Raw genomic sequence first — 25378 nt, 5'->3', positions numbered from 1 at the left:
GCCTAAACCAATGATTGTCGAATTTGTTTTGGAATTCATATTTGGATCATAAATGAATATCATTTGCTCAGCGGTTTGACAAACCCACATTCCCGAGAAATGGATTTTTGGAGGCATGTGACCTCTGTATTGGGCTGGTTTTCCCTTCGCGGTTTAGAAGGACAGACAGGCAGTCGCTTCTGTAAAAACTGGACTTTTCCAATCTTCAGGTTCGGTAAGCGGACCCTGTGAAAAACGGGATAGTGCTAGGGGGATGATCACGTATGTACTTATGTATGAGAGACACACCAAGTAAAACAGACAAGAACCTTGTTCTTGTTGTCTAGAAAGTAACTTACTTTCTACATTTATATACACGTTCATTGGTTTATGAGACACCGTTTTTGATTGTAAAATGTTTATTATTACTTTGAATAAAAAAAAATGCATAAAATTGTTGAAATGGAACGCAATCTTAGTTCCTATTTTCGTCACGTGTGGCGCTGTTGTTCTTCCCTCCTTTTTGTGTCATACCAAACCGTTGTACATTTTTCTGTTCTTTCAACATAAAATTATATACCGAAGAATATTATATTTACTTATATCTTTTATTCAAATAACAACCAAAATAAATCAACGAGAGTTGCAGTGGTTTGTCTGTAAATAACCTTCAGACTGTAAAAGTCACCGAGAAATAGAATTAAACAGTTCCCCAGTAAATTCTCCTGGCACTAAATTGAGTTTACGAAGAAATACTCCAAGATTAACTGAACAGGTCATCAATCGGGCCGAGTGCCTGGCTAACTGGAAATAAGCTAGAAAACGTAAATTAAAAACATAGGTAATATAGTGAAAGTATAGATATTTATGTTAGCTTGAACATTTCACGTGCTTCGGAAGGCACATTAAGCCGAGGTCCCGGTTTCTACTTACTGATATTATATAAATTCGTAGTCGTTGCATAAGTTTAGGCCAGGGGCCTATTTAGCAGCTCAAGTGGACTCGCAAATGCCGTCCAAGATAGATCTGCATTAAATTACGCCTGACGTATCGCTTCTTACTTCCCAAGAGAGTTTTTACTTAGTTAAAACACTAAGACTTTAGCGACGACGTTGAGACAGTCATACGGTTAATGAAATAAAAAAGTACAATAAACTACTAAATACATTTACTTGTAGGTACCGAATTTCGTTTTCCTTATCAGCCCAAAAAGGGATGGGAATGTAGTTAATTAGGTAAGTACGTAAGTAAACAGTGACACTGAGTGATAGATCACTGCAATTAAAGAGTGTTGTGGGACTACAGTTTAGTGCAGTATATTATGTTAGGACAATATACGTATAATATACACGTAATATATTTTTTCTACTCCTCTACTTTAATCTGGCATTTAAATAACCAAAAAGTCTAATATAAGTACATACATAATTAAACTCTTTGAAAAAGTGTACGCTCTATGGCCTATAAAAGCATTGTTTACAAAGTGTAACTGTACTATAATGTCGCCAAAAAAGCATTGTTGTTGTTTTTTTTTTTGACCTGGAAACTGGCACCTTTACTTTGTTTGGTGCCATAGATATACTATTAAAAAAAAGTATACATTTGCCGCCATTTTCCCGCGCGTTGGAAAATAAATTGGAAAATTTTTGTGTTTCGTTTCAAAACACTAAAAAGTATAAAATAAAAAGGAAAAATGACGTCGTCGTAGAAAAAGTATTGTATGCAACGTTGTATAACTAGGTCAAAAAATGCTCGTGGCGTCTCTTATTGCGATGTTCGCCAAGGCTCACATCGCAACTCACGCCACTCGCATTTTTTGACCCTTCTTATACAACTGTTGTATAAAATACTATTATATAGATACATAGCTACAGAAGCCGAAAAAGGTCGCGAGAAGTGGAAATCTGTTATTTGTGCCTTACAGCCTAACAGTTGAAAAGATTAGAAAAAGATGAAGATGTTATTATACAGGGTGTTAGTGACGTCGTAACGTAAACTTTGAGGGATGATTCAGGCCATGATTCTCAATTGATATCAAGTGGAATTTTCCGTCACAAAAGTATGGAACAGAATATAATTAAAAAAAAATACATGAATATTTGGACGTAATATTCCACTTGGTGATGTGGCCGAAGATAGGACGTGCTTACCCAAAAAGTATTATTACTCTTGCCTTGAAGAGGTCCAGATCGTACTTAATGGGTAACAGATTCGCAGGCATCGAATTCCAAACCTCAGCCGTTCGTATAAGAAACGAGGAAGCGAAACGCTTCGTACGAGCTGGTGGGGTATTAACGAAGCGCATATAATAGAAAGTGCGCAATGCAAACAAATTTCAAATAGCAATATTGCTTTCTTAGATGAATTGCTTCGATGTGGCCATTTCAACCCCTAGAAGTTTATGTTAAACAAGGAAATGAAAGCGAAATTAAGCGAACAGAACATCAAGGACCAAAATGGAACTTAAAATAAGACTACCAAGATAGCAAACGAGTTCGTAATTAAGTTCACTCAATGACCTAACTTAAATGACTTCCCTGGGATCCATTACTATTTGCATAGGATAGGTAATACCATCCGAGAAGAATTACTGAGTCTTTTGTTTTAAAACAGTAATGGGTTGTCTGAAAGTCAGTGATAGCACACTTAATTCTTGACCTGGAAACAAGTTATTGTCTTTCATCGATGCTAACGTGTAAAGTGTGAGTTTATTTATCAATAATAAACATTACTTACCTATTAAATATGTGAAACATTTATTTATGGTCGCAATACTGCCTCTTACAATTGTCTCTGTCTATTTTAAACAACTAAGTGTAAAGCAATATCTTTCTTTTTATGGTATTAAGGCCCGAGTCATATTAAAATCAAAATCCTACTAAAATTTTAATAACTAAATATTGAATCTGGAAATCTGGGCCTCAGAAGGATAAGTTTTATCTCATCTTGATATCCTTAAGATTGATTTACTTACTGAATAGTCGTGGTAGCCCAGTGAGTAGAACGCTAGCCTCTCACTTTTCGAATTCAATAATTATTGAATTTGTTTTCGAACTCATGTTTGGATCTTAAATGATTATCACGTGCTCAGCGATGAAAGAAAACATCGTGAAGAAACCCACATTTCCAGAAATGCATTTTCGGAGGTATATGTATGCTGCATTCAGCTGGTTATCCCTTCCCGGGTTGGAAGATCAGACAGGCAGTGGCTTCTGTAAAAAAACGGACCGGCCAAGTCTTCAGGTTAGGCAAGCGGACGCTGAGAAAAACGGGATGATGACATTGATTTAGGTACTTTATGACATTATTACAGTACTTTGTTTATTTCAGATTTTCCTATATAAATAAAGTATGTTTATACTAACCAATCGACGTTATTTATGTCATCTGATCTATTTATCTAAGAAGCCATTTCCTTTTACTTCCAACTATTTCCATGAATCTTTCGCCCTCGTGTTCTCAAGTAATAAAACCTCCATCCACACAACACAACCACACTTTGTGAAAGATGCTTATCTTTCACAAAGCGTCTCCGGCAAACTCCCAAACTTCGTCTATCGAGGCTCGAGTCGCAATGACTCCGGCACTAAAGACTCCGATAGTTGCAATCTAAAATGCAAATGGAGAAACTTCCAGGCATGCGATTATTGGTGCAACTTCAAAATGGAAAGCGTGCTCGAACTTAACTTATGTTAAACTTGTTCCGTAGGTAATATAAGGTGTTAGTGAAACCATAACGAAAAAAACCAATTGAAGGTACATCCATCGCAAGATTAAGTAAGTACCTACACCTCACCGGGCTTTCTTTTCTGTTGGACTAATGTGACAGGTGGTGAGCCGTATCGCCGTCTATAACGGTCGAGCCAACTGTGTTAGTGAAAATTTAAGATAAACTTTACATTACGTTTTATCATTCACTTTCTTCTTAATACAGGGTGTTAGTGATACCGTAACGAAAAAAAAATAGTAGAATGTTTAGTTGATTGTAGTTGTCATTAACGATGGTTGATGTTTTTCTTGTCGGAAATATCTAATTAAAATTTTGTGATTTTAGTGCACCGGAGTGTAAATTGAACAACGCTTACAGTCGCTAGACTTCGTAGGTACGTTGTTGTACATTGACGATTGTAAATATCCTATCATTTCAATTTTAAATTTGGTTTATATGCAGCTGAAAGCACAATATGGGACTGGGAAAATAATTAAAAAGAGACATAAAAACTTTCATGAAATTTCCGACAGGAAATTTCACTTCATATCAACTCAAAATATCTTCTGAATCGTCCCCCAAAGTTCTCGTTACGGTGTCACCAACACCTTATAGAAGTTCAAAGGCATCTGTTAATGCTGTGTTTATTTTGAATCGATTTTCTGCTGATGATTTCTGCAATTGAATTTTATAGGTTCTAGTAGTAATTGTAGATTCTGGGTAATTGCCCTTGATACGACTTATGTAACAATAAAAGATTTATTGAAGTAAATAAAATAGTACTCAGGACTAACGGCTTAAAATGCCTTTCGAAATACAAAAAACATCTGCAACTCTTCAAACAATCAAGCGATCAGCTTGCGACAAAGGACAGGCATAAAGTGATTTAGACAATGTCCCAAAAATCCAACCTCTAAAATCGTATGTGAGCCGCACGCTCTCACCACTAGACCGTGAAAGATGTTGACCTCTATCGGGCAAGAGCACTTAACGATCCCCATTTGTCTGCCAAAGTACTAATTATAGCCAGAGAAAGTCTATCATAAGTCGAGACGCTCCTTATTATTATTCTCTGCCCACGACTAAGTAAGTCGGTAGCACCCTTAAAACTATTTTAACATACTCTTTTACCGGGACTCTAGATGTAAATAAGTCTTTCTGTTTAAAGCCAAAAAAATTTAGATATTTTTTAATTCCTTGGTAGTCCTTTAATGCTGCTGGATGCAAAAACAATATAATAATTCATGGAACGGTTAAATTGTTCACGTGAAATTCTAAAGCCGGTTACGGTTACCTATAAGCTTTTCTTCTTCTTCTTCTTTGCGAGTCGATGGCGATCGAAGCTAAATTTTTGCTGACCAATAATTGGCCACGCTTACGGCATTGTCAGTGGCTTCGACCAGGTCTTCAATAGTGCAGGTGTTAGGGCACTTAGGACAGCACAAAAGGTGAGCCACATTTGTTCGCCATCGTGGTGAAAGGATCGGCCAGTCTGCGTTACCGACTAAACCGTCCGCAGACTGTTACCAGCTATAAGCTATAAGCTATAAGCTTTTAAAATTATATATTTCATACAACATAAATTACAATACGTTCCGAAAAATAAAGAGTTTCCGTAAAAAAATAATTAAATGTTTTCACCAAATAATAATGTTGTCCACTGTGGTACGCCGACTTGCTTCTCAATACGAGGTACCGGTAGCGAACTTGCACCAATGAGTTTAACAACCAGTTAGTCTAATAGGAAATTCGGCAAGGTATGGGTACTTTGTTCATCTTGCGATGAATGTCTACCCCAATTGGGCTATAGTCGTGAGCTTATGTTATATTTATGTTATGTTATTAAAAATAATTTTATTATTAATATTCATCATTTAGCATCGAAACGATTCCACTACAACACTACCAGTTCCATCTATCGTCGTCCGATTCATTCTTTCCTAGTGAATCTAAGTCACTCTTAGCGCAGTTTGAAACCATGTGCAGCGTAGCGTGAAGTGCCGCCCACGACTGTTCCATACTGATTTACAATTCAAATGTGTGTTGTTGCAGGCTGACATAGCACATTCGGCCAAAGGCTACGAGTCAGAGGATGAGAACGCAGGCAGAAAGCGGCAGAGGGCCACCGACGAGCGGCCAGCCAGCCGGACCACCATGTACTCCAAGCAGGTTTGTACTTACACCACACCCCGGACACTTCACACAAAAAAACCTCGTTTTACACAAACACATTGGCGTTGTCGTACACACGCATCTCTGTGTGTGTACGACATGATGTCTGACGCCCATACGATTAAAGATCGATATCACCGAGGAGGTGATCAGTAATCCTAGCTCAGCCGCTGGTGCGGAGCGTTGCCGTTCTACACGTGGTGTTATTCCTTACTATATGCTTACGCTATACTTCATTACTCCCTCAAATATAATCTTTTAAATATAATCCTCTCAGACAACGCCTTGAGCACTGAGCACCCACCCTCAGGCCTGTCGCCTTAAATTTTGCACCGGGTGAGAGCTAAGGCGCTCCCGATTTGTCTGGCAAAGTAGTTAATGCCATTTGCGGCAAATCTGCAATAAGTAAAACTATACTTCATTATTTCTGAAGTTAAATACTCGACACTACACTATGTAAACTTGAAATTATCAATCCGGGTGAAGCGCGTCGTATGGTCATTCCTTATAAAAACGGCTAAGGTATGGAATTGACAGACTACGGTACTGAACCTGAAATTCCGCTTCATTATATTCTTAGAAACATCAACATTAAAAAGGATAGGCTTTTACTACGTAAGAGTGTGCCTTCGGCCACATCTTTTGGTCAAACGCGAACTTGTTTTAAAATTCTAATCTGTGGATCAGAATCAGCAATACCAACTTTAAGTACCCACCTAAACTAGTTGTCTACTTTGAATGAACAATTTTGTTATAACACTGCCCTGACGTGTGTAGGAATGTATTTTCTTAGAAAGTATTGTGAAGATCTTCAATCACCGCCTTTGACAGTAACTAATACCTTTCGTGCGCTTGAAGTTCCAGAGAATCCAAGTTTGCAGAAAAAGTCCCATTAATTTTCAAGGATCTAACATAACGAATGTTACCAAAGTAAATTTTTCACACTTTCGAAATCTGTGCAAGTTTTTACGATAATTTCATTTACGAAAGTGGATTTTGTCATTAATTTTAAGTACTTATATCATTATATCCACTATCAAGTTTAAGCTGGTTCTTTCAAACTTAAATCGGAGTCTTAAAACTTTTGCTAATGTTCGTACTTGTAAACCTTAAACCTAAACAAATTCCCTAAGTTCAGAAAAACTTTCAGAACACTCTTTAATCGCTTTGCTGGAAACAAAATATTCACCTGGGAAGCAGCTAGGGCACCCTTTATGAAGTAGTATCTTTATCCTAAACCTCCACTTATCAGCAATGGTGCAGCGTAGTCGAGTATGATACAAACCTCCTCCGGTAGAATTCAATGAGGGTTGTGCTCAGCTATAACGATCTTAACATCCCGAAATTTTGTTGATCCAGCCAAACAGTTAAGACGTGATAAAACATTATGGACAAATAAAAATAAATGTTTAATAAAAAATCGAACATTTGGGAGGCATATCCATGTTACGACAAATCTCGCAAATGGCACTACCTATCGCGATCACTGCTCATCACTGATATTTTTTCTCACCAGGAATTCCGAGAGCAATATTGCATCAACAACAAACAACTGGATCTGCTGGAATTGGAGAAGTCCAAGAAGGACAGATTCCTCGGATGTCTCTCACAGTACCACATCGAGAGCCCCTGCTCCAGAGCCAATAGGTATGCTATATCCATGCACCATTTGTTTTCAGCCAGATTTTTTCCTGCGGTTGCCTGGAAGAAATTGCTTTTTAGCAATAAGGTCGCCGATTGTGCTTTTCTTGTCAATTTTGTAATTGTTTCTAATGTCGTGTTTATATAGGCAATATAGCGTTTTTGTATTGTATTGTATTTTTCACACTTTTGACAATAGGCTAGGCCAAATATGAAAAATGTCTATGAAAATATACTTTGGTATGACGTCATAATTTAACAAGATAATCAAACGTAATCAAAAATACATATATGTACAAAATATTTGATTTTATATGATTTTATACATATATCTAGATTGCAATTTAAATCCCAGACCAATCATCATTTTGTCCAATTATAATTCTAATGTCGCCTGTTTACATTTATATCGAGTTTACATTTCTTCAGTGAAAATGTGTCAATTTCTCTAATGCATAGAGTTTGGACTGAATTTGGGTGAATAACATTTGCTTTTAAAAAAAATATATTGTATTGGGTTTTTCTTGGTTCATTTATTGATATAAATGGCTTTGTTTCCAAAGCGTCGCCAAGCGAGTTACCGGCATACATTTCAATATGACTTGTTGCTCGCGACGTGGCCATGGCGTCTCGGTGAGTTATGCCCTTACGTTGTTGTAATGTTCGATTGTGACAATATAATACAGGTAACAAATTCTTACAAATATTAAGCTTGGCAATAATGATCTGTCGTCTATCAATCATAAAAGATAACCAGCGTATAAAAGAATGATCGATCTTTGTGCCAAAAGTTCAATCCTAAAATAGCAACACCAGCACAAAAATGAAAGAAACCTTTCAGAAGTAAGAATGTTAGGAATAATGGATCCATCAGAATTCACAATGAGTCCATTAAAACTTTCATTAACCCTGATGGTGTTTTGGTCAAAGTACAAACGAAACTTTTCAGAGTTAATAGTATGGTGGATATTAACAATACAAAATTATAATACAAAACAGCTAATGGAATAAAATAAACCTTCTTCTGTATAGAATATGAGTAGAGTGAGGGAGTAGGTATAAAATAAGGTTAAAAGTTAATTGAAACTAAAAGAGTTTTTGAAGTCACGTTCATATCCAAGGTTAAGCAGAAAGTGTGTCTTTTGAAAAAAAAATAAGCTAAATAATAAAGATAAATATCAGGTATATAAGTAGGTATAGGTATTTATGATGATGTCAACCGGTAATATGTGAAGAATAAAATATCGCGGTGAATCTCAATATCGCCTGTGTTAAAATATATGTAGACCGAATTGGGGATGTCCCTAAAAAGGGTTTAGTACGGTCTACTCTGAGCCGGCGCGCGTGTATAAAACGATTGATAAACGTGGAGGAAACTAGAGAAGTATGTCAGGATCGAAGCAAATGGAAATCCTTAGTCTCTGATTACCCCGACGCGATATAGGCGCGACTTTCAAAATAAATCCCACTAATCCTTCTTTAAGGACAACCCCAATTTGCCCAATGTAAGCCCTTCTAAGTTTATTCTCTATTTTATCTCCTAAATTTTATTCTATTCGTTTCTTTTTCTGTCACTCAAGTTAACAGCGCAGATGTTACGCGATGAGCTAATTTCCACAGTTTTATTCCTACTTTCATGCTTCTTCCAAAGTATAATCTTTGGAAATATATCGTCTTTTTATATATACAAACATTTCTGAATCTAAAAGTGCTTTTAACTTAAAGTGTTCCAGCACTTAAGTTACTTAGTCTTTGCTCCAATATTGACTAATCGCTATAGGGTGAATTTCAACAAGTCTCATTTTTTTATCATTTCGGTGAGATTTTTTATTTCAATACTTTTCTTCACATATTTGACGACAAATAAAACTTTAACCTATTTTGAATTATGTGCGTGAGTGGGCATCAAATACGATCGAAACTTACTGAGATATTTAAAATTGAATTTTTATGAGTCCACTGAAATGATAAGTACCCACTGAAATGATATAAATATACACCGAAATGATATAAATGTACACTGAAATGATAATGAGTCCACTGAAATGAAATTAACCCACGGAAATGATACAGTCAAGAAAAATTGTGCTGCTTAGCTAGGGTTCCGTACAAAGTGAAGTTAGATTTATACATAAATAGCCTATATACGTCCCACTGCTGGGCACAGGCCTACTCTCAATTAACCGGGGGGGGGGGGGGGGGGGGCGGAGGGTATGGATCATACTCCATCACGCTGCTTCACTGCGGGTTGGTGGAGATCGATTTATACATTCTTAGATAAATAGTTCAATACTTGCTAAATAAAAAATAGTTTAATACTATTTACTAATAGTAATAGATTGTTGTTCGTTTCTTTCATCGAGCAATAAAAAATGCATTTAGTTGTTGTCAATATGTGGAGCCGTGGTAGCTAATGGGTGGGTGGTAAGGTAATTCATGTTTAGATCAGAAATGATTGTCACATGCTCAGCGGTGAAGAAAAACATCGTGAGGAAACCCACATTCCCGAAAATTCCATTTTCGGAGGTATGTGACCTAATGTGTATTGGGCTGGTTTCCCCTTCGTGGGTTGGAAGGTGAGACAGGCAGTCACTTCTGTAAAATACTGGACCTGTCAAATCTTCAAATTAGGTAAGCGGACCCTGTGAAAAATCGGTATAATGCTAGGGGGATGACGCTTATTGTCAATATGTCTTTTTGTGGCTATTGTCATTGCTTCTTTATTACTTACCTACATTTTTTTTAAATAATATAGGTTCACGTAGGACCACAATCTCACCTGATGGTAAATGACGATGTGGTGTAGGGTGGATCACACTTACCTAGCAAATGCCTATTCACCCTAGTCTTGAAGTCTCCTAGATTATAACGAGTTGAAAGTTATATCCATACCCAAGAGCTCGAGATGGTTGGTAATTCACTCCGGAAAGTCCCAGTCAGGAGGAAAGGACTCCGTTTTGCGGTGAACAGACACGCCTGGGTCATGGAAGCGTTGAGTCCAACCTACTTGTTGTCACCCCAGTCTGAGACGGACTTAAGGGGCAGTTTCACACGATTCACAAGATCCTCTCTGAGGGCACTATCATCTCTGGTGCTTACGCGTGCATTGGACATGTATCTCTCCGTCACTGTGCTATCGTCTGCATGCCTAAATAATGCTTATAAATAATGATAATGCCGGCATAATCAGCAGATCATTGATAGAAAAAACGTGGCGGAGAGAACAGATCCCTGAGGGAGTCCGGCATTAATAGCATGTAGATCAGACAAGCACCCATCAACTACTACCCGAATCAATCTATCCCTATCTATCCAATTACATAGGCTAGAAGGGATCCTGAATATATCAAAGGACATAACAAGATCCTCGCCTTGATTCTAGATTGCCTCACTCCATAAGCGTGTAGCATACACAAGAAGAACATCAGTTGACCTATCTCTGAGTAAATTGTTGGCTTCAAGGTACGCCAGGAGGCGGTTGTTCAGGATGAGCGGCGGTTGTACCGAGATGGGGCGGTAGTTAGCAGGGTTGGTATGAGTGCCTTTTTTGGGCATACACTGCACATTGGCAAGGTTCCATGGTTTCGGGAATTGTCCTGAACCCAGAGAGAGCAGGTAGAGGCGTGTCAGTAGGAGACTATTCAGGTGCACAGTTCCGCAGTACTATTGCTGGGATATCATCAGGACTACGGAGGCATATTAGAGCTTCTGCACTAGCATACTCCGCGATGTACCATGAGCGAGCCTTATCGTCAGATGATATGTCAGAAAATGGGATTGGGAGTATTCCATTTCCTGACAACTAATATGGCATCTCCGCAGCTCGTCGAGTCTTCTGAAGAAAAGCAAACCTCACGCCAAGGATAGGTTTGCGAAGAAGTGCCGCATCTCATCCCAATCTGCTAGCGTGTGTCACCATATTTGCCTCGATCCTCTGGGGCTAGAATCAGGTGAGGAATAGACAGACACATATCTCACCAGACAATGGTCGGATGTTCCCAAGGGGGAAGTCACTGATAGAGATTGATATTGGTCCGGATCAGTTATCAGCAAAAAGTCCAAGCAGTTGGCGCTATAGTTAGCAACGTCAGGTATCTTTGTAACGCAATTCACCAGATGTGAGAGGTTTTGCCACACATGGCAAAAGCTAGCGCCTCTTTGCCAGCATGGTTGGTCTTCTGGAATGGGAACAACCACTCTTGCTGGTGGGCGTTGGAGTCCCGGAGAAGAACAAGTTGCGCTGAGAGATACCTCCGCCGTGCCAACTCCACTGTCCTACTGAGGTAGGTGAATAACCTGCTTGTCTCAGAGTTACCGCTGTGCGATCGGTAGACACTGGTGTAAACTATTTTATCCAGGCCAGTGTCCACCAGGATCTAAAGAATGGATAAGTCTGGGTATTCAAGGTTACCGAGAAAAGCAGAAAGAGGAGTTTGATAGAAGGTTATATGACGTTTTCCAATCACCCAAAATGGTTTTGGAAAACCATGAGATCATCTCGAGGAAAAATAAAATAGCTCCACAGAACTGTTAAAAAGGCCCTTAAAACAATACCTAATTCGAAACTAAAATTTAACACACGGATCTCTAAAACTTAACGGTTTTATCATTTCAGTGTTACTTATCATTCCCATGGACTGTTATTGGCATTTCAGTCCACCGAATCCACCGGAATGATAACACCGAGATGATAAAAAACAGGTTATTTTTGTATAAACTGTGAATTTAAATAACTATCGAAAAATCGACACTTCTCAAACAAAACAGTACTTGCAGCCGATTTAACACATCAATATGAAATAAATTGAACTAATCTAACACGAGTTATAATGGCTACCGAAATGATTTTTTACTGATTTTTTTTTGTCCCCCTATCACCGAAATGATAAATTTCTTTTTTTGGCGGGAAACCATTACACGCTGTGACGGGTATGTTCACGTCTAGCGGTCGAGCCGAACCAATGCAAGGTGTTGGCAGGTAAGGAGGTGTCATAGACGCAATGTTGACGGAGTTATTCTACCAAAACTTACTGTCCTCTGAAATAATAACTTTTTTTCGGACAAAATTTAACTGCCTGTCAAATGTATGAGAAGGAAGGTAAACAGACAGAAATAGTTTTTGTTGTTAGATTATTTAATAATTTAACGAAATTCTATCAATTTAAATCCCAATAATAGAAAATAATTGTAGAGCAAGACATTTTATAAGCGATAATGGGTTACGGACAAGCTACCGAAATGATAAAATGACACTTTAAAAATTTTTTTCAGCGTGTTACAGTTGCTGAAACTGAATGATTTTTTTTGCCAAGGTAGAGGACTACTTACTTTACCCAGAAAAAATATTCAAAATCATTTAGCAGAACTTTGCACTACCGTTCTCAGCCAAGACAACTTTTTTTTTCGCTTTTGCAATTCACCCTATACACTATTAAAAGCCCGGATACGATCTTAATTATAAATTCAAGAACAAAGTACGAAGTTGCATACTGAGAACTTGTTAGTAGAGCATCTGCTCTTGAAGTTAGTGGAAAGAACTTAGATGCAGTTAGCGAACTCGATAGTTACTTGTTGGTAATGTATACCATAATGTAAAGTTCATTTATAATAATAAAAAAAACTTGTAACAATTTGTAGTCTCAACTGTAGTGTATTTTAAAGACGTATTTTAGAAGGGCTTAGTATATCTGATTAGCAATTTTTACATTCATAAATAATTGTTAGAAATTATAACACAATATAATAATTCCACAATTAATTAAATAATTTTGAAATAAATATAGAATACTAACTACTAAATAGTAATACAACGTTTGGAAATGGAATTCTCTGATACGTTTTCATGTTAATAGAAGCTAAACTTAAGATTAAGATATCAGCTGATTGACTCGAGGTCAAAAGCTCCTGACCTTTCTTTATTATTGGTCGTTGATTATTGATTTTATATAATGGCATCCATCTATTGACTGCCGCGCTCATCTCCAGACGATTTTCCTCCAACGTATATTTTCACCGTCTAATAAATTTGGCCGGGATGGTCCCGAAAAACTTATTGGACATTCGTGATCGGAGTCTGTCTGCTATGGGTCTTGGGTCACTCCCCTGTGACCTATCGTCAGCCATCCAAAAGATACGAGCCCACACGTTTACATTTCCATTTCAATTCGAGTCGAAATATTACTCCCACGCCGCTAATATCAGATCCTGGCTGTTTATTTAATACACGCCTTTGTGACATTATAATTTACAATACAAATAGGTCCTCTGCGTTGTAAATTGCCCGTGTTGGATCTGGAACACAATTTCGCTCTCATATTGTTTCGCATTTCCGAGCTTCACTGGACACCATCCATGTGTAAAATATTAAATGTCACATGGTTTCGACGTTCGCACCGGGCCCTCAGAGTCTCATACATTGGAACGCGGACGCGGTCGTAAACGGAAAACTGTGTTGACGACTTTATTTCTTTAGAAAATTGCTTTGTAGAAATTTTAAAGACACATTGTTGTTCAATTTCTACAGTTTCGCGTTCACTGATCCCGGAAAGTACGCTTATTTTTATATACATCGTTGCCTTTTCGAGTGGGTCACGTCTGTCCAATTCGTTTCTAGCTTTCATCAAAGGTTTCATCAGATGAAATGGCTTCTCTAACTCCCGGCGACCTAACCTGATTTCCGCGATAAATGGATGCCTTTTAGCTAAGGTAAAGGTAACAAATCGAGCATTTTATTATTCTGCACCCTTGTAATCGTATTAGAAGGTACAAATGAGACAGCGATTTTTGTATAGCTTTTAACTTTATTAGTGTCTTGAAGGTACTCTGGTGCCACAAAATCTCATTAAGCGGTACACTGTGTATATTTTATTTCACGCGTAAATGCTTAAACGCTCAGAAGGTATTGACTACTAAGAAAACCCCAATTGAAACAATTTCTGTTACAATCTCATCTACAAACGTTTGCCCAACGATTCGTTTATCTGCCTTTATAAATTCACCTTTATACCAACTTCGTTATACCGCACTATCACCTACGGTTCTGCCCGATCAATCGTACGAACATCCTGCGACCCGTGCATAGATAATCCCTAACACGTGCAAATGGTTTATCTACGCGTGCAAACTGCTTTACGAAAGCTTCTAACAGATCTCTATGGGACTTACAAATACAAATATACTTTTTCTACTCCTCTACTTTAATCTGGCATTTAAATAACCAAAAAGTCTAATATAAGTACATACATAATTAAACTCTTTGAAAAAGTGTACGCTCTATGGCCTATAAAAGCATTGTTTACAAAGTGTAACTGTACTATAATGTCGCCAAAAAAGCATTGTTGTTGTTTTTTTTTTTGACCTGGAAATTGGCACCTTTACTTTGTTTGGTGCCATAGATATACTATAAAAAAAAGTATACATTTGCCGCCATTTTCCCGCGCGTTGGAAAATAAATTGCAAAATATTTGTTTCATTTAAAATTACGTCGTCGTAGAAAAAGTATTGTATGCAACGTTGTATAACTAGGTCAAAAAATGCTCGTGGCGTCTCTTATTGCGATGTTCGCCAAGGCTCACATCGCAACTCACGCCACTCGCATTTTTTGACCCTTCTTATACAACTGTTGCATAAAATACTATTTCAACACACTGGCTCGTAGATAGCTCTTATTGTACTGCTTTTAGGTAGGTACATAAATCAAACTATTAAAACATTGCTTTAATGTGACATTACCGCACTAGTGTTATTTTTACAGTTATCTTTTAAATCCCACCAAAGAGTTTTTACATCCAGAAATTCAGGAACGACAAAAATAAAAAAAGTAAACCTACAAAACCTGTGTGGAGCCACACCACCCACCAATGCGCCACCACAGTGAAGCATTTGCGGGGTTTGCAGGTAATTAAGGTTGCTGGATGCGTGCGCCGACTTTAGAATTTAAATTCTAATTTGTTTTCAATGTATTATAGCACTGACCTAATGACCTTTCCAGTAAACGGACATCAATATACGTACAGTACATAATCTGATTAATAGGCTCCGATTAACCGTGCTCATCAGTCATTGTTCAAATTATGTTTAAATGTTCTATCGCAATCAAGAGACATGTATCGATTAGAACTCTGTCGGTGGATAAAGCGTTTAATCAACCGTATAGTATTTGCATATATGAACTATGGACATAAACTACTCGTAGGTACAATGAAGTTCTAGAAAAATATAAAATGATACGAAAATGCACAAAAATGTACCAAATGCTAGTGTCACCGCCCCGACACGTCGCCGTCATATACTTACTTACATTGTGTTGTGTTGCCTCTTTCTTAACAACAAAGAGACGATAATTAAGTAGGTACTTATGAAACAAACATTGCTTGAATTATCTTCAGAAGACGTATGAGGCCCATGGATCCTTTCATATTTATAATTATCATAGGATAATGTTTGTAATGCAAAGATTTGTTTTCATAGGAAAACAAATCTTTGCATTACAAACATTGCAAGTTTATCGTTAGCCTTCAACGAATAGATTGTAATTTTCGTGTGTACTTTTAATAATTTGTTCGTAAAATCAGTAACAGAATGTTAGTGACATCGTAAGGATATTGAGGGGGATGATTCAGCTCATAATTATTGTGAGGTAATATCAAATGGAATTTTCCGTCGCAAAATCATGTTTTTGTGTCTTTTTAAATTATTTACAATTCCATACCTTTGCGACGGAAAGTTCCACTTCATAAGTAACTGCTTAGAATCATAGTCCAAATTATTCCTCAAAGTTTTCGTTACGATGTCACTAACACCTGTATAGTCTATTGCACAATAAAAGATGCTTCCAGAAGATGATTTTCGAATAAATTAATATATATTTCTTTTCTGTTTTCTTTCAGAACATCATTTCTATCCGTGTGCGTCCGCCGTCGGGTACCCTCGGATGAGAATCTCAACACCGATTATGCACCAATACAGCGGTATCCAAGGTCAATACTGAAGAATTTTCCAGACTAAGTACAAAAAAAAAAACACAACTACATAATCTCTGCTTTGAGAATGCCCTCAAAATCATGTCAATGTGACAGTTCTTATATAAAAACAAGGACTTGAGCATGATCTTGACAGCAGTCTCAGCTGAGAATAGTTTATTAATACCACCCTTAGGTAAGTACATACCAAAACTCACTATTATAGTCGTGAGCTTATGTAATGACTTATTGTAGGTTTGCTTCGGGAGGCATTCTTTGAAAGACTAAACAAAGACTTGTCTAGTCAAGTAATGGCCCCGATTCCTGCAGACACCGCCTAATTTTATTTTAAGTTATATCCGTCATTTTCATATCCGTCGAAAAGGAAAGGGACGGATGATTCACAGCTCTTAATTTTAGGAAGAATGAGTGAATGAATGAATAACCCGGGCGAATCAAAAGGTACGTCGCTGGTATGCAATCCGTTTGACGTGATGTCTACTTAACTGTGTCGGGTTATTGACGGATGTAAAATTTTTAGACGGTTGGTTTAGATTTGTGCTTAAAATTGACGTGTGTTCCATAAATTTTATGCTTGTCGATTACCCGTCCCTTTCCTTTTCGGCGGATAAGAAAATGACAGATATAACTTAAAATAAAATTAGATGGTATTTACAGGAATTAGCACCAATGTCGTTACAAAATAATAGACTTTCCAGATTACTGTCACCAAAAACAATATATAGATGGCGTTGTACAGCTTTACCGTGATAATTACCTATTTTCTTACAATGTAATGGCAAAAGCATATATAAAAATAAATGTTGCTTGATATTTCGAACACATTATGTATAGAATTATGTTGCTGCCTATGTTGCTTTTTATTTTAATCCGAATAATAATGGGTGGAGGATGCATAATATGTCTGTTATCCATGAAATTTGAAGGTTAAACGAAGTAAAATTTGTACAGCGCCATGATGTAGCCTGGAAAGTCCCTGATTCCCGTGAACTGAAAGAGTGAAACTCGAGTACAATTGAACAGACGTTCAATGACGCAGACACGCCATCTAGTATTGAGTTGCGACTTGGACCAAGAACTTTTGGTTCAAGTGGGGGCATGGCACGTAATTGACTGTGCCGTACGTGAGTTTGCTCTCGCCTCGACTTCACACCCGTCAGAAGTTGGCGCAATGCAATAATAAATGTATTGTGCTTGTGTACTGTCGCGTCTCAAAGTTTTTCTTTGGCGATTTTCACTTGAAGAAGTTATTTCGCTAAGGTTGGGAGGTCTATTATAAGTTTGTATAATACTAGCGACTCGATCTGGCTTCACTTGGGTACTTTTTTTTACTTTATTTTTTATCGAGACTTGAGCCACTCTTGGTGGTTATGCCATCCTCATAGCTTACAGCGTTTAATGATGATCAAATCATCACTTTACAAAAGAACACCATTACAGCACTACACCATGCTGTTCAGGGATTGTTATTCCTAGGAATTTAATGAAATGGATAACAAAACAGTAACGCATGCAAATCCATTCAGTGGTTCTTAGGATGACAACTTCCTTTATACTATGATGGAGTGTCGTACATCATTAATGCGAAAATTGTGTGACAGTAGGTACCAATAGTCGTCACAGCATGAATAATCAAGTGAACATCAAAAATAATATATAACTTATATAAGAAATTAACGAAAATAATTCAATAAATATCAACCAGTTCAATGTTTTTCAATGACCTATTTGTTCTATCCTTTATTGCTGACGAGCCACCCTATTATTTTTTGGATCCCGGACAAGAATACATTGGGTTCAAGTGTCTTAGTAGGTAGCTATAACGACAAATTTTAAATTATAATAATTATTATTTTTCTTACTGACATTTTTTGCGTACAAATGTAATAAAAAAACAATTTGTGTGTGGTGTGTGTGTGTGGGTGGTCTGTTTGTATGGATTGTAATAAACGGATATGAAACTTGATCTAAAATAAAAATTTAATTTAAATATCAAACGGTTAAAAGTTGTCTAAAATTCCAATGAGAATTCCAGCGGTACCTTCATCTGCTAAATATTCATTTCATCCCAAAATTAATATTCCAAAACAGTAGGTTCTTAGTTTCCATATATTGCCGATTGCTCCTCCGATAGATTCCGACAAATACTAGTTTCTCCGTATTTATTATTCAGACACATACTCGTTCACAGTTACCCTCAGAGGTAAACTGTTACGTTAGTAATACCAACATAGTTTAGTACCAGAACATGAGTAAGCTTTCCAAAACTATCTGGTGCATACAAATGAGACGAATACTTGGTTACATAACAAGACAGGGTGTTAGTGTGTTCATTTTAATTATTTTCATTTTTTTGATGTTCTATGGTTATTATGAGCTCCCCAGTCCAATAACTCTACCCAACAATCTGTTCCTTTTGTTTATTCAATCCTTTTTCATTAATTCTATCTGCATGACCATTTCATTAAGTCTAACTAGGCTGCCATAAGGCAATATTGGTTGTCTTTGTCTATCGTCAGTAGTTTTATGTGTGAAAGAAAAGAAGGTTCTTCGGTTCTATTAGAGTGCATAGGAAGTTATACTACGTGTTTATGCGGCAGGAAACTTCATTAGCGCGATGCTGGCTCTTCGTTGTGATTGGCTGGCTTCGTATGCTTACTGTATAATTGTTTTTTTTTTTTATCTTGAGGGTGTTGGTGCTACGATATTCTTGCTGGTAGTGAAGTTATTAAATAACTTATAATGATGATTGATTGTTGATTTGAAAGATGTGTTGCTGTTGCAGTTTTGTCATTTCTTCTCCTCAGCCATAACACCTTCCAAAATGAGGTAAATTCAAAAGTGTTACATTGACCTTTAACAAGTTTATCCATGATAATTACGTTGAATAAATGATTCTGTTTTCATACTGTCTGATAGATATAATAGCATATAAGCCAACATCTATTAAAAGGGTAAAAATGGAGTATTATTTTTCATAGTTTTTTTTTACTCTACTAAATCGGCAAGTATGCATGAAGTCTTTGATGAAAATGGAAGAATGTAAAGTGATGTGTCAGTATCGTAAAAAGTAGAATTCCGTGGTTTCTGCCTACCCCAACGGGAAATAGGCGTGAAGTTGTGTATGTATGTATGATTTTTTAACAGTTCCCGTGTTTAATCAAAATGAAACTTAACTTACGACCCATTTCATTTGGCTTAATACGCGTCGATTCAACAACATTTTTCACTCATACATAATGCAAGATATTCGGTACGAATACTAGTGGCGTATTTTGGCAATATTTCAACGAAAACCTGCCATATTTCAGCGGAAAGCCGTTACTCAGTGACCTTATTATGATGGCTAATATGAGCCCGGGGCAGCAAAGTTACTTTAGCCCCTGCAGAGCTGGTAGTTACTTACGAGGATGAACCGTGTGTCCTTTTGTGAAAAAAAAAACAGTTTTCTTTTTTTTCCTGCCGTGTCGATGACATATGAATATGTTCTCGAGTATCTCGGTGTTCGTTGTACTTAGGTAAATATAGTATATTATTATTTTACACGTCATTTTAGTTGGCTTGTTTCTTATAGTCCCAAGTAAGTATGTACTATTGAGTTCATAAAGAAAAATAAAAAAAAAACCTGACATGCACGGGATTATAAGCAGCAAATAAATTAATTATTGGCAATAAGTTTGGCCAACACACACCAACACTTCAACAATAGTAAAAACTAGGGAACCCGGTAAACGTTGTCCGTTATAAGCTTACAGCGCCACCTACCGGGATCAAATGTAATTCTTAACCATCGAAGAACCAGCTCAAACGCACACAAAAATCCATCAAAAAATCAACATTTGACGTTTCCACCAACAGGTTTGGCCAACCAACCCCAGCACCGCCCGAGTTGTGTGCCTATGATGCAGACCTGGAGTGCTCATACTTTCGCCGGAGGCCACGCTCCGTGTGCAGTCAGCCTGACCCCAAACGATACACATGGATGCCAGAGGATGAAGACTTCACCCGGATGGAGTGGCCACAGTAAGTTCATCCTAAAGTCTAATTGCCGTTAAGAAACTCAGAGTGAATAGGCATTTACTGGGTAAGCCTGTTCTATCTTAGGCCACACGACAGTTTAATCGAAATGAAATATATGGGATTGACGAGTTACCACAAGCTGACAATAACAAGGCATTAATGCCATAGGCATGTATATATAGTTAATGTCATATAGGGCAAATGTACAATAAGTCACGTTAATAAAAAGAAAATAGCCGTTTTTCGTAATCGTTTGCAACTTGACTAAGGCCCCAGATTAAATTATAGTCAAACATGGACGTATAGACAATTAAAAATAACTCAATAAATGCAAGGCACACACATACTACTACAGAATTAATTTGACAGACGAATCTCGGTATATAATTTTCGGCGACAATAGATGGCGTAAGTGTAGCCACACCATTTAAATTATTATATTTATATTTAATCAATAATTTAAAGAAAATACGTCATTATTTTACCTCTCGTGGCACAAATAAAATGAAGCCTCAGAAATAATGGTAAATGAGAAAAAGACTAATTTATTTACGTTTTACACCGAATTCGCTATACGTACGCCATCTAGGTAACGGATAGGAACTAGACTAGGGTCCCTACACCCTTAACTTTCTTAGTTATACAAATCTTAAACCCTTTGTTCAAGCCTTGTTTATTTATGGTTAAACAATTTCAACAGGATACCTTTAGATTTCCCTGCTCCTTCAAAATCATGGACCGCTTATTTAATTATTTATAAGTACATACAATTTATCCGCCTACCATCAGACAAAATAGATCAGATACGTTTTAAAGTAGATGCAAGGATGTGTTAGGTACGGTCACGAGCATTAATATGTATACACTTTGGTATCATGTCACATTAACTTTTTTGACAAATTGAACTGTAAGTCTCACTAAATGTCAAACATGTTAGTGCGACAGAGTCCTAAAGTGGGTACATAATATTGATCATGACTGTACGATTTCCGGCCAAGTAGTTAATGCCATCTGCGGCAAATCTACAATAAGTCACGTCAAAAAAAAAAAACTGTACGATGGATTCGTATGAAATCAATAAGCCATGTTTACCGACAAAACCATTTAATTAGTTGTACTAAGGGCGGAACGTTATTAAGATTCCCTTGAGGACCCTTGAAAATAACCGTGTCAGCGGAATCCTTAATAAAATTTTGGATCCCTAAGGATATTATGCCAGTTGTAGCGAGAAGCGTGTAGCAAAGTTTATAAACGCTGTATGATTCTTCAAAAAAAATGGTAAATCTGCCGGTTCTCATTGCGCAGTCTCCAAACGACTTGAAGGCTTACAGAGCACTATTGTCATATAGTTTCCTTTTAAAAGTTACAAGAAAACGTAGATACAAATATGTATCAATTGAAGGCTTTGGAGCTATTACGTAAGGTCTTCAACAGCCCTTATTCCCAAAATAATTCAGGTAATTACTTGTACGAATCTTTGATACATTGCATGGAAAAACAAAATTACTTATCGTTAAACGCTCGCAGACGGGTTGATGACTTATTTTGTCTCGAAATATGGAGGTGCGTAAGGTAAGATGAAATTTACATAACCATGGGGAAAATAATGGTTTTTTATCTAACAAGGTATCCTTGTTGATTCAAGGTAGACTGAAGTGTGCTTATTGGAAACCATTTTTTTGAATAAATTTATTCCATCGTAAAAGGAAAATCTGCGTTCAGCTGTGAACCGGATATTGTTAGGCTTATGTTATACTGTCTTTCCTCTCGCGACTTTCTCCACATAGTAGTCGGTTCTCGCGCGCAGCATGTTTTTTCCTATCCCCTTTTCATCCCTTTAGGGGGTGATTTCTTGGATAAGAACTATCCTATGTTTTTGTGTCAAACTTCTTCATACCAGTGAAAAGATAACAGACATATAGAGTTACTTTCTCATTTATAATATTAGTGTTTTGGGACTAAACAAATATTAGAGGCATCTAAAGTTTGCACGTAAATACTCCGAAAGTGCTCATCCAATTTCAGAGAGGATTTAATATGAGTTCGTCGAGTTCAAAGTCGCGGGAACACAGCTAGTTTGATTATGAAAGCACTAACTATACCTAAAAATAGAGACGCAGTGACACCGAAATGGTCACTCAAGCTTAATTATACCTACCGTCAACTGCTATTTTATGCCGTTTGTTGACAATTTCACTTTCAAAACCCCTGAAACCAAAGTCCGTTGTGGGGTTGCATAAATTAACCCTTCCATGTGATTCTTGGACTTAAAATGTGTTGAAAGTACATGTATTTATTGCTACTGTGTCTGTATTTCATAACGTTATATAGCGGCCTCTGTGGTTGAACGTTGGGCTCACAATCCGGAGGCTCACAGGTTCGAATTCCGGTGGGGACCTATCACAAAAAATACTTTGTGACCCCTATTTTTGTTAGGTCATTACATGCTGATCATGATTGCCCGAAAGTAAGATGACCCGTCCTTTAGAAGGCATGTGACGCCATTGGTCCCGGTTACTACTTACCTACTAATGTAAGCATGTAGTCATGAGTCATGTCAGGGGCCTTTCGCGGCTCAATAATAAGCCTGACACTAGGGTTGATGAGGTTGGTAGCCCACCTCATAATCCACACGATGAGAAGACGTTATGTATGATACTTACTTACATACTTACACTTGTTGAAGAAAAGGTTAGTACATTGAATATTCATTTCATAACTTTTACGAACAACAAAGAATTCGAATAAATAAATAGGTACAGGAGAATATTTCTCAAATGAAGCAAACTTACTTTTTTTGACTTTTTTTTGAATTTGCTATTGTTGACTTTTATTCAGGCATTTAGGTACTTATTAGGAAAGTGTGTTTTACATTAACCTCCTAAGGCCGAGATTTCCAGACGCAATAGTTAAACAATAATATGTTTATGGTATGGATTTTAAAATGACGATCGCGAACTTACGAATTTCATAGCATTTATCATAATTCAAAAGCAAGTACTAAATATAGGAACGTCTTTGAACTGAATTATGTTTTATGAGTAATCAATGTGTGTGTTTTTATTATGATTTGAATTTTGTGGTTGTCTCATATTTTTTTGCGGTCTTGTTTCAGATCGGTAATAGAAGATAACGCGGGTTGGCCGCAGAATTACAATCTGGACCAAATCGCGTCTGTAAGCCGAGGAGGCTCCCTACCTAGACCACCTTCTATTATACCGTGAGTATTATTCAATACTATACCCATATACATACATACTGAGAGGAGCTCGGTGGCGCAGCGGTAAACACGCTCGGTCTGCGATTGTTGAAGTTAAGCAACTTTCGCAAAGGCCGGTCATAGGATGGGTGACCACAAAAAAAAAAAGTTTTCATCTCGAGCTCCTCCGTGCTTCGGAAGGCACGTTAAGACGTTGGTCCCGGCTGCATTAGTAGTCGTTAATAACCATCAATCCGCACTGGGCCCGCGTGATGGTTTAAGGCCCGATCTCCCTATCCATCCATAGGGAAGGCCCGTGCCCCAACAGTGCGGACGTTAATGGGCTGATGATGATGATACATACATAAACTCACGCCTATTTCCCACCGCAGTAAGCAGAGACCATGGTATATGAAGACCAGGTATGCTCAATCCTATGACAATCCGCCATTGCTATGCTAGCCATTGCTAGCCCATTGATGACGTAAATGTTACCATTCAATTGGTATCTCCAACATTCCAATGACGTAAATTTTATTATTGAAAATTAAGAGAATTACTGACTAATGTATTTAATTACTATTATTTGTCACATATATGAAAATCATTAAAACTGTACGTGTTTTTTTTTACTAAAAGTACAAAGTTTCCTTGCAAGGTAAATTAAAAACATTGAACTAGGGCAATTTATTTTTTACGAAATGGCAACGCAGGATCTGATGACATCAGCTGAGCTCACGTTGAAATGCTAGCTGTCAGTTTTGAGCATACCTGGTCGTCTTATACCATGGCAGAGATTATGAAATTCCATTTGCTTCGATCCTGACATACTTCTGTTGCTTCCTCCACATTCATCAATCATTGCATACACGTACGCCGGTACCCGTTATAATTAGTGATTCAATTAACTTTCCTGTAAGTGAAGTTCGTTCATAATAGGGACAGGCTACGTTCCCCAAAAACGATATTATATTTTTCTACTCCTCTACTTTAATCTGGCATTTAAATAACCAAAAAGTCTAATATAAGTACATACATAATTAAACTCTTTGAAAAAGTGTACGCTCTATGGCCTATAAAAGCATTGTTTACAAAGTGTAACTGTACTACATATAATGTCGCCAAAAAAGCATTGTTGTTGTTTTTTTTTTGACCTGGAAACTGGCACCTTTACTTTGTTTGGTGCCATAGATATACTATAAAAAAAAGTCTACATTTGCCGCCATTTTCCCGCGCGTTGGAAAATAAATTGGAAATTTTTTGTGTTTCGTTTCAAAACACTAAAAAGTATAAAATAAAAAGGAAAAATGACGTCGTCGTAGAAAAAGTATTGTATGCAACGTTGTATAACTAGGTCAAAAAATGCTCGTGGCGTCTCTTATTGCGATGTTCGCCAAGGCTCACATCGCAACTCACGCCACTCGCATTTTTTGACCCTTCTTATACAACTGTTGCATAAAATACTATTAAGATAACATTGTACAGATTTAAAGTAATAATTACCTATTTTGTCATTGCTTGGGTACATAATTATTCAAAAATGTAATGTAAAAGCAGAGGCATAGGTATATAAAAATAATTGTTGCTTGATATTTGGATCAGATATGTAATAGAATTATGTTGCTGCTATATTGCTTCTCTTTATTTCGATTAGAATAATAATGGAAGGGAGATATG

At 37.1% G+C, this 25378-nt stretch overlaps 1 protein-coding gene across 8 annotated transcripts in view; it reads left to right on the top strand.

The window, feature by feature from the left end:
* LOC126373752 (uncharacterized) overlaps positions 1-25378 on the top strand; it is a 294196-nt gene that overhangs the window by 232153 nt on the left and 36665 nt on the right. For all 8 annotated transcript variants that reach the window (XM_050020006.1, XM_050020007.1, XM_050020002.1 and 5 more), the window contains exons 3-7: positions 5741-5857; positions 7377-7507; positions 16390-16479; positions 20341-20505; positions 23618-23722. In XM_050020006.1, the coding sequence (XP_049875963.1) occupies positions 5741-5857; positions 7377-7507; positions 16390-16479; positions 20341-20505; positions 23618-23722 (608 nt within the window). The remainder of the gene's footprint in view (positions 1-5740; positions 5858-7376; positions 7508-16389; positions 16480-20340; positions 20506-23617; positions 23723-25378) is intronic.

This window comes from Pectinophora gossypiella, chromosome 16, assembly GCF_024362695.1.
Source record: "Pectinophora gossypiella chromosome 16, ilPecGoss1.1, whole genome shotgun sequence".
Classification (NCBI taxonomy): Eukaryota; Metazoa; Arthropoda; class Insecta; order Lepidoptera; family Gelechiidae; genus Pectinophora; species Pectinophora gossypiella.
Note: the sequence above shows the minus strand (reverse complement) of the source record. Positions and strands in the feature narration are given on the sequence as shown.